Below are 10470 nucleotides of genomic sequence, written 5' to 3'. Positions count from 1 at the left end.
AGCGCATGTGCGAGGACCAACTTCTACGCTACTACGCAACCTGCTGTGCAAGCATGAAAGCCTGTTCCAAAAACTCGCGTACGCGATCTGCTCTCACCCGTGATCCGCGAGAAAAGCGATCTGAGGAATTTTTGACGCGACCAATCTAGAGCTACCTTTGCTCAAGTCGACCAATCGGAGGGCTGTCTTTTAGTTGACTTCGACTGCACGCGCGATCTGCGTGTGAATCAGTATGAAAAGAATCTGAAATCTGAATCTTATGGGGAACGTGAGCGAGCGAGTTGCTGGAAATTTGCCGAAATTTTATAGTTATATGATTACTTCCACTGGAAAGGAAAAATAAAAGCGCTTCTTATCGAACTGATTTTCCAGGGTGTTTGGAAAAAATTCAGTGTTGGATTTCGTAAATTTGACGAAAATTTGCCTGGATTTAGGATCGTGTCCCCCTAGCGGAGCGAATTGGTACTGCATCAAGTTAAATAACGAGGGGCGTGTCCCCGAATCCAATCATCACGATCTCGAAAAGCGAATCGGCTGACGTAAATAAAAGGTTTTAGGCTAAAATTTTCATACTTTCGCCGGCTATGAGTTTTCACCCAGCCTTTTGACAATCACGCCCACACAATGGTGAGTCTTGTACATGCGAAAAAATGCTTTTATTAAAATTTTGGGTCATCAGAATCACAGCAATGAGCAAAACCAGCAGCAGCAGCAACAGCAGCGGACCACAACTAACCAAGGCTGCATGAAGGTTTTTATTCAGAGGGACTACAGCGACGGCACACTGGTCAAGTTTAATACTTGGTTCCCTCCTGAACTAGAAGATAAGGTGTGTGAAAATCTGCGGAAATTTGCGTTGAGCTTAAACTAGAGCACATGATATCCGCTTGTTTTCCTAATTTCAATTTACACATTTATTTTTGTTTACTTTGACTCTCTTGTATTTCTTCACCAAAAAACTGTTTTTCCAGATCGAAAGACATGCTTTTGAATATACTGTAAACCAAATGAACGCAATGTACTCCGAGGCGGAAAAAGCTGGTTGTGGAACCTATTGCGAAGGATGCCTTGCTTGTCTCACAGCTTACCTCATGTACATGTGCACTGAAACCCATTACGAAAAGGTTTGAATTCCAATACGAGAGATTCAATTAACTAACCAGCGTGATGAATTTGCAGTGTCTGAAGAAGATTGCCAAATTTGTCGTGGAACAGAATGAAAGGGTGTACGTACCTAGAGGTCTACTCGTCACCGATCCCTCGGAAAGAGGGCTCAGAGTTGTAAGTTGGCTGTATTTTTATATTCATGATCTTGATAAGGGATTTCTTCTTTACAGATTGAGATTTCAATTCTAAATGAGCCAGCAACAGCAACAAACAGGTCATGACTCTCCCTTTCTCTGTCCACAGAAGAATTTTTCATGTAGTTAGTCAGAAAAATTAAGTGTCACACCCATTTCCTTATTGCAACGATCATGTTCTCTTTTACACCGTGCGGATGATTTCTTCATCGCAACCAATTGATTGGAAGAATGTTACAATGGGGAACTACGCGGAACAATTCTCTTGGAGATTTAGGGCCCAAAATTTGTGCATTTTTTTCTTACTCAAGTGGTGCATTCCTCATTTATTTTCAAAGCTTGGTCTGGTGCTTGCAGCCAACCTCTTCAGATCAGTCAGTTTTCCTTGATTTTCTCTTCTGGGCGGACAGATGCTGGCTAAAGCCGGCAAGGAAAGATTGCTTTGTACGTAATGTGAAGGGACGTGAATAATTTTGTTTGTTTCCATTTATAAGTAGCTGGCCAAATATGTGATTTTGGTTTTCCTAGCAAATTAACAATATTTTATCAGTGTCCGCTAAATTTTTGGAAAAAACACCGAATGGCAATAAGAGCAAATTTTTGTTTCTGGACAAGATTGATGCCGAATCGGACTGAATGTTTGCAAATATTTAAAATATAATTAATATTTGAGGAAGGTATTCTTTGTAAATATTATTTAATAATAATTTAAAATAATTGACAGTATAATGATTAAAGTTATATGCATTGAATGAATTAAATATTTGCTTTATATAGAATCCATTTTTGTGAGCACAAAATGAAAGTATTGGCACTTTCAAGAGAACTCTTAGGATTCGATGTTTTAGCTTGGTGAAATTATTTATTCATGCATTATCCAACGAGTTAAGAGGTATCACCCGGAGCAAATTTGGGATACGACAAAGTTTTTGATATCAGCCTCAAAGGTTAAATATGCTTCAAATTCGAATTATGAAGCCAGCTTTCATTCAATCATAATGATGTGTTGTAGGTAGACTCTACTTGACAAGACAAATCGGTCAGCGGGTTAGTTTTGACTTGCCAAAAGTCAAGATTTTAGACTTTTGCCGGAAAGTTGGCTAATGGCTCAATAACGGTTAGGTTCATATTTTAAAACTTTCTTAGCCGACTTTCTGGTCATGTAGCTAGAATTTTGTCATTTAGAAAAAATTCTAAATACTGTTTTAATTTACATTTTTTCCTGAAAAATATGCGATAGATTAATTAACAACATCTTAAAATCAGGAGGTGTGTCATAATATGTTTATTATATTGCTCCACGATAAATTATTCAAAAATTTCAAAGCCCAAAACTAACCCTCTTGGAAATATCTAATTTGTGCGGTTCACATCAGGATAGTCCACACGATTCAATGGGTTAGCCTGAAACTAAAATGTCGAATCCTTGTTCGCGCTGTTTGGAAGGAAAAGCATAAATAATGAAGCCGTGCCAACTTTTCAAATCAGATATATATAGATTTAGCTTTCCTCCTCAATTTGCGTTGGTAGTGCCACTCTTTCGATTTGTTCTTCAGTATCTCTGTATTTTATAATCCACAATTCACCTTCATCAAAATTTGCTTCCCTAATAAAACAATGTGATTATTCATGCTAGTTAATTGTGTATTTTTTGCGCTGGAAATAAAACAAGAAACCCACGTTGCAACAAGACTTAAATGCGGATATTTATTTCATCGCAGACAGAAACGTTAAACACAAAATTACAAATGACGAAACAGATATATTGGAAATCTCGCAGACGATTTCAGAAGCGGAATTTTTTCTGCAATGCAATCAAGTTAGTAAAATAGTTATTTTAGGCAACTAAAGCTATTTTATTTCTCGACATCTGTAATTATTATCGTCACTCTCTGTTTACAAAAATGAGAAACTGCTCCTTATCTGTCTGGACTGCATTATTAATTACCTGCTATTATTGTCTCTTTGAAGAATTTCAATTTCACGATTTGACCAGAGCTTTCCTTTCAAAAAGGCACTCCCGTTCAATTCTTTGCGAAAAAATTATATTCTCGTGCATTTTGGCACCTTACATAGAGCGCAAATAATCCAATAGTTATTCGTCGAGACTCATGAATTAATTTTGGTTGATAAAACGGTTCTTTATAGAGTATAACGGATATGCTCAGCAGGATATGGAGTTATTACAGGTTTTAATTTTAAGTTTAGGAAATAGAGACACCTAAAATCTCTGCATCAAGAAACGAAACTGATGGTGTAGAGCGTTTGTACAGCAGGTTAGAAAGGAATGTTGCGGTGCTAGAGTGGTTTTCCTTTGAAAGAATTCTATATATTTTGAATTTTCCTCTCTAAACAGCCAAAACTGCTAAGATGAAAAGAAAAGATTTCGCTTTTCGCGACCAGCTACCACAGTGATATGAACAATTTCGAAACTCCCACTAAGCTGGATTAACTTTTTCGCTACTCTGACATTTTGATATACATCAGTACAGCTATGAATAATTAACATTATGACATATAAACTACAAATTACATCAAAACACAATAAAACATAACGTTTATGTAAACCTTCTAATATATAACAAAAAAATACCAGACAAAAAACGATTCATTTATCATTTCAACATGAGATATTATTTACAATCTGAGTGGAATATTTACACGTTTGAACTTTCATTAAAAATTGCTGGGAAATTGACTATCAGCCTAGGGGCCCTAGAATTCATCTCGACTTTGCTCTCGACATCGTTTCGTTCGTCTTTTTTTTTTAATTTGTATACATGAGTTGCGGAAAAAATTTATTTCGGGGGAAATAGCTGCTGTTTCTTGAAAATTATTGTCTTAGTCAGACGCAACAGTGTAATAATATAACTATCGTTTCGTTCATAGTGTTAATGTATATATATAGACAAATGCAGTTTTGCAGGTGAAAATTATTGTCATCCCACATTGCGAGTCCACTTTGAAAAGCTTTACTTACATCTAGAATTTTTACTTTCAATAGTTTTTCGTTCCCAGGCGAATTTTGTTTTCTTCTCAAAAACTGAACTTTTGGTTCGCCTGGGCTTTTCACAATGCGCTTTTAAAAGTTGCGGAAATATTATTGTCTCATCATGAGCTAATTTGTGCACACCGAGTTCCCTCCCGCATTTTCTGCTAAACACGCAAAATGAGGTCCTTACGACTTTAATTTCGACATTTCGTTCCAAGTCTCTCGATCGTTTTGTACTCGCTATCCAGTTTTCCACTTGCAATCACGGCTTATTCTTTCAAATCTATCCAACATTTCAATTTATAGAAACCTTAAAATTAGGCAATCGCATATGTATATATATTATTTGACTTGTTTCCGCAAAATCAATTTGCCTCTTTTTCTGTCTCGACATTTTACTTACTTAAGTACACATTATTATAGCCTTTTTATCATTGATAAAATTATTGTTCCTCGTAGAATGCTCGGTAAAGATCACGCAAACGCTTATTAGGTATGATTTCCGTGGCCGCTCGCTCACCTGCCGAGCATTAGCACCAACAGGTGCACCGCCACGGCGGCCACTGTCGTGTGCAACGGCATGGCGCTGTTCAAGCCCGCCAACTCGCCAGGGTTCTTCACTTGGATCTTCCAGCCAAGATTGTTGTGCGTGTAGCACTGCCAATTAGAAAGGAGCGTGTTAATTTTCATAGAGTGATGGGTTTAATTCAAAAATGAAGACAGGACAAAATATTAAAAACGATCACTTTTTTCATAAGTTTTTGCCAAATTTCCTGAACTTAAAATATCTTAAAGTCTCTGTAATTTTTTTTAATAGGAAAAAAGAGTTAAATTTTGTTTTAAAACAACTTTCTGATAATAGTTTACTCAAGAATGTATTTGGTTCAAATGAAAAATGTCTTATAAAAGTCAGGAGTATAGGCCTGCACATTTTTTAAATTATGGTACGTAATTAGAATTTTAAATGAACCATGATAATTTAAGCCCATATTTAACCAATTAACTGTCCCAGAAGCCAACTAAAATCATTATGTTTTGCCTCCTTCGCCAACGTTTTTCCACTATTTGCCCAATTGTACAAAATATCAGAATTCTTTATTTGAAATTTGCATAAAGATTAAATCAAAACATTAATTTTGAACGACCTAAGAATTATACCCATCATGTTTTTATCAAATCGACATTTCCATTTTTCATGTGAAAAGCGTTGTTTTTCATCTCTCGGATCTCATGCAATATATTTTTTATTTTAAATCTAGAACAGAAATGATTTTTCCGTATATAAAAATTAAATAAATTAGTTAAAAAATACGTATTCTTTTCCTTATGAAACGAGGAAAATCTTAGTTAAAACGCGCAGCCATCTATGAAGTTGAATTAGATCTTGGGAAAAACTGGTGCGTGTGTTGAATTTTCATTTTAGCTAGGTATTTTCTCCACAGTGTGGATTTATTTATTTTTGTACCTGGTAGTAAACCGTGTCTGGTGTGTCCATGGCAACGGTCCAATTAAGGATGGCTGGCTCCCCCGGATCACACTCGAGCTTCAGGGTTTCGAAAAAGCTCTCAAAAGTTTCCTTGCTGCTTGACTGGTCGACAGTTTTGTGGATCCACTCACAATACCTTCCGGCTGAAAATCCAGAAAATCAATAGCCACCAATTCAAATTAACAAACGTGATTTAAACTCACCTGTGTTCGGGTACGGATTTCCTTCAGCATCGTATCCAACGCCGGCAAACACCCTCTGCTGCTTCTGCTGCTCCTCCGATTTTTGGCCGAATCCTCCTTCGCTGCTGTCTGTAATGTAGAAGGGGTGGTACCTCGCAGGGTTGGACTCTTCAAAGCCTCCTTCTACCTTGAAAACGTACGACTGGCCGCGCTCAACGAAGACTTCAGGGATGAGTAGGTCGTTGATGTACCAAGCGATGCCCCAAGACGGATGATCTGACAGCAAAATAAATTCAGCAGTTATATGTATTTGAAATATCTTTTGAAGATATAATAAAATGCAAATTTGTCTTATTTTTTATAAAAATAAAAAAGCTTAATTATGACAGGTAAAATTAGATAAAATTATTGACGAAAATGAATCACTTTTGAGAATTTTTCTTGGTGCTAAACATATCTTCAAAATCTCAATAAGACTAAAAACAATGGAAAAATACTTATTTCTATCGCTTTGAATATTATTTGTTGTACAAACAGATTTATTGGTCAGCCATAATAATACTTCCGATTACAAAACCCCCAAAAATGGATAATGACACAGTAAAACGACAAGAAAATTTTGATTTGAAGCCAGAAAAATTACTTTTCTCTTTTCAGAACGAATTTAGCTTAAAAGCAACTTTTTAATTTCATGCAAACCTCCTGAAAAATTGAATTATTTTGTGGAAGCAAATCTTAAAATGTATTCAATATTTTGGAAAATTTACCGCTTTTTTGTTATTCCAAGTTACAAAAGTGATTCAGATGGGTTCAAGTGCTAAAAAGTCTAGAAATTGCGTATTTTTGTGCTCATTTGGTGTTAGGAAGTAAATCAGACGATCGTCCTATATTCAAAATCACAATAATTGATTTTCAGCAAACCTGTTAGATGTGTGTATCCCCTTTGGCCTCCAGTGGGTCCAATTCTGGCGGAAAGTTCCTTCTCGCCAACGATCCTGAGCTGCTTCCATACTTTCAGGTTGGATGATACCTCCTTCTTCTCTGAGAGGCTGCTGATGCACGCGTGGTCATTTCTGCTGCTGAAGTCGATCCTGATGTCACCAGACGTCCTGTCACCTGAGTTGTGCGCGTTGGCCTCCTTGCGCGAGTTGAGCGGACCGATGGCCGCGATCACGTTCACCTCCGAGTCGAACGGAATTATTTTGTCATAGGGGCCGTCCCTGGTCTGCAGTGGCCGCTTGTAGGTGACGGTGATGATGCCGTCCCTCTGCTCGCCGGAAATGACCACCGCCTCGTTTTTGCCGCCGACCTTCTCATCTGGACATACTCCCTCGCGACCGTCACACTAAAAGTCAATAGTTTTGCTTTGAATTAGAGTCTGATAGAAAATGTATTTAATATTGAAGGAAACAAACTTTATTTAATAGAAAAAATTCATTTGAGTCTCACAACGAATAGCAGGGAGGACAAAAGACAGTTTAATTATCAGGTTTGCTCCCGTTCCCAATTCAAGCATTTTTATTTAATTTCTTTATTGTACCTTTTAAATTTAGAATATATTTTTCCAGAAAAAATGGTTATTAGTAGAATAATTGTTAAAATCGCATCAGTCTGATAAAAAATACGTCAAGGAATTCTTCATTTCTTTGTTTATAATTTAATCATTGGAAAAATTGCTCACCTGCGCATATTTCGATAAGTAGTAATCAACAGCCTTGAACGCCTTCTGATCTTTATCGTAGAATGCGACCACCACGTCAGCGCCAAGCATGGACGACCTGATAGAAAAAATATTATTGCTGATAAAGACATTCTGGAATTACGTTAGATGCAGCTTTAAATTGTGATTTATAGAGCTGCCATAAAATAGTTATTTTTTCCTTTTCCAATCTAACTTACAGATTAATTTTCTTGTCATAAGAACTCACAATTTTTACCATTAGCAAAAAAGTTCATGTCACACAAGCCTAGTTTTTTTAAATATGAAAAAATTGAAGGAATGAATGAAATAATTAATTTATATTCGCACCTGCCGTTCTCGCCACTGATGCCAAACGCCATGTACTGCGACTCGGTGATCCTGCCCGACAGTTGGATCTGCACCTCATTGCCGTGCATTTCCCATTCGACCTGCAGCCGGTTAGACAGCAGCTCGCGGCAGTTGGTCATCTTTGGCATCTGCAGCGGGTCCTGCGTCGTGCTGGTCGTCTGGACACAGAGAGTCGTGGCTTAATTTCACCGGCAATCGCAGAATGGGCGAAAATTACGAAAGCGGATGAAAGGAAAATGCCGCAAACGAAACGAAAAAAGAACACTAATAAATAAGTCCTATTTCTAGTCATGAAAAGTCGAGGATTACTTACAGGATTGTACCACCAGGGAGGCTTGCGGAAAAAAAGTATGTTTTTCAGTCAAGTTGCTAAATTGAGAAATGCTCACACATACAACGGAAGCAGAGAAAATAAAGGGGAAGCGCGCAGAAAATGTTTGTTTTCGTTGCGACACTCACAGTTATTTTGGTCTGTCCCAACGCCGGCGGAACGTCCAGGTCTTTGGGGATCATCACGTGTCCGAAATTGTGCTTGTACTGCACGCACCACATGGACAGCCAGTCGATGTTGTAGACGGTCAGGTTGTTTGGCAGCTGGATCTCAATGTCCTCGCCCTGGTAGCCTCGCAACGGCTCCAAACTAAACAAGGATTTTTGCAACTTGGAAAAATATGCCATTTGTGACAACGTTAAAAATAGATGGAAAAGGGTGGAGAATTTTTTAAGAGTTTTATTTTTTATAAATGAGTGAAGTCCTAAAATAATATAACATTAAATAAATTTGAAATGAACTGTGATGAAAATGAAATTGTATAAAACTAATCATCTTTAAAAATTTTGGTTAATGGTATTAAATCACTCACGATCCACGTTCGTTGGGCACTTTGATGCCGAACTCGTTGGGCTCCGAGCCGTTTCCGACCCAGAAGTAGGCGTCGGGCCCGGCGCCGTCGTAGTGCAGGTTAGGGATGTAAAAGGTTTTGGCGTCCAAAATACTGATGTTGCCTGAGCGGAGTTGGTGAGCCAGTCTTTTGAATTCAGGGAGAACCCTGGTTTTGGGAATTTCCAGGTTTGGGGGAATGAAGACATCGCCGAAATTGACCTGAAATCGTTAGTGAGTTTTCTTAATGGACTGCTGCTGTTGCATTCAGAAATGTGGTATAAATAGCCAAATCCAATTTACATTTTTAGGGCGTCAACATTTGACACTGTTATAGGACATAGACACCAAAAGTAAGATCTGAATTTTTTGGAATTGGCCGGCGTACGTGAGACACAGAAGAGTAATTTCCTTTATTTTTCGTGCTATTCTCAATAAAGAAAAATTGTGGAAAATTGTTTTATTTCAATTTTATTCCATTTGGTAACTTCTAAATTTGGCACTATGTATTTAATTGTATTTTTCCTGACTTACAAAAAGACTGGGATTTTGTCCCAGTTGTTCTAAGCAGAGACGAAAACATTTTATCCGCGTTTGACACGGTTGCTCGTCCCCCAAGCAAAGCCGCAAACCGTGGCTGACTTTTCACGCTTGTCCATTTCCTTATTCATTGTGAGCACTCGATTGCCCCCGAATGCACCCTCCGTCGGCCGCCGCCGCCGCGCTCACCCTATTGTGCGGGCGCATCAAATCGTAACAAAAGCATCAAATTCATTTCGCGCCGCTCGCTCGCTGCCTCGAAAGCCAACACAAAATGCAAATGGGGGCGCCTGCCGGCAGCGTGCGTAGGCAACCGGCGCGGCGCCCGTGTCCGACTGATTGCCTGAAAACGCCCCCTCTTTAAACAAATGGAAATGCTTTTAAAAGGGACCCACCAGATTGCTTCTCTCGCTTTTTTGCTTTTCCCCAAGCCACGGCAAATCGATAAAGGCGTCAACTTAAAATAAATTGACGACAACTGCATTGTCAGTTCCATTGTTCTCCAAATCTCAGCTCACAAGGTAATAATATAATGTCAACTAACTTTCTTCTGCAAATTTATGTGAGTATGTCTCACAGATCATAAAATGATGCTTATGAGATTATCATTTACTAACCTAACAAAAAGATGATTAAAAGTGTTCATTTTATCTGAGCACGTTCATTTTAAAAAAACACTGGAATTTCATTTTTTCGATGGTGCGAATGGATTATTGAGGGTCGAGTTAGGTCATGCAGCCGTATCAATCGATTGAAAATTTGACACGACGTGCCAAAAATCGGTGGAAGCTTAAAGCTATATTGGCAGCTTTAGGTCTGAACTAAGCTATAATAAAGCTTTCAGTTTTCCCCCGCAAGAAAAATTAATGTTATATGGAATAATACAATTTTTAAAATGTTAACAATTAAATCTCAAGATGGAATGTAATATTGGTCCTTTTCTCTGTACTTTATTTAATTATTTCCTTAGGCCTTTCAATCTTAGATCGCAAGTTTTCATTTTGTCTAGAAATTTATTATTCTATTTAACAACTCAAAA

The 10470-nt window shown here is 37.9% G+C and overlaps 2 protein-coding genes across 3 annotated transcripts in view; one reads left to right on the top strand and one right to left on the bottom strand.

Annotated features, from left to right (window-relative positions):
* Positions 1 to 469: 469 nt before the first annotated feature.
* LOC135946761 (golgin subfamily A member 7) lies at positions 470 to 2936 on the top strand. The gene is made up of 5 exons (XM_065495124.1): positions 470 to 627; positions 680 to 829; positions 972 to 1124; positions 1180 to 1281; positions 1338 to 2936. Exons 1-5 carry the CDS (start codon positions 625 to 627, stop codon positions 1386 to 1388), a joined length of 459 nt encoding a protein of 152 aa, XP_065351196.1. The 5' UTR covers positions 470 to 624; the 3' UTR covers positions 1389 to 2936.
* Positions 2937 to 2978: 42 nt separating this feature from the next.
* LOC135946754 (protein Skeletor, isoforms B/C) overlaps positions 2979 to 10470 on the bottom strand; it is a 36205-nt gene continuing 28713 nt past the window's right edge. Inside the window, exons 4-12 of one of the 2 annotated variants that reach the window (XM_065495112.1) lie at positions 8875 to 9113; positions 8471 to 8651; positions 8325 to 8345; positions 7991 to 8169; positions 7643 to 7739; positions 6883 to 7306; positions 5983 to 6237; positions 5759 to 5922; positions 2979 to 4950 (exon numbers count right to left, since the gene is read on the bottom strand). In XM_065495112.1, the coding sequence (XP_065351184.1) occupies positions 4810 to 4950; positions 5759 to 5922; positions 5983 to 6237; positions 6883 to 7306; positions 7643 to 7739; positions 7991 to 8169; positions 8325 to 8345; positions 8471 to 8651; positions 8875 to 9113 (1701 nt within the window). In that variant the 3' untranslated portion in view covers positions 2979 to 4809. The remainder of the gene's footprint in view (positions 4951 to 5758; positions 5923 to 5982; positions 6238 to 6882; positions 7307 to 7642; positions 7740 to 7990; positions 8170 to 8324; positions 8346 to 8470; positions 8652 to 8874; positions 9114 to 10470) is intronic. The other variant, XM_065495113.1, reaches the window with a different exon arrangement.

This window comes from Cloeon dipterum, chromosome X, assembly GCF_949628265.1.
Source record: "Cloeon dipterum chromosome X, ieCloDipt1.1, whole genome shotgun sequence".
Classification (NCBI taxonomy): Eukaryota; Metazoa; Arthropoda; class Insecta; order Ephemeroptera; family Baetidae; genus Cloeon; species Cloeon dipterum.
Note: the sequence above shows the minus strand (reverse complement) of the source record. Positions and strands in the feature narration are given on the sequence as shown.

Excerpts from the sequence above, each read along its gene's own strand:
- LOC135946761 (XM_065495124.1), top strand. Across the intron at positions 830-971 it reads CTCCTGAACTAGAAGATAAG|ATCGAAAGACATGCTTTTGA; the intron begins GTGTGTGAAAAT and ends CTGTTTTTCCAG. Across the intron at positions 1,282-1,337 it reads CGGAAAGAGGGCTCAGAGTT|ATTGAGATTTCAATTCTAAA; the intron begins GTAAGTTGGCTG and ends TCTTCTTTACAG.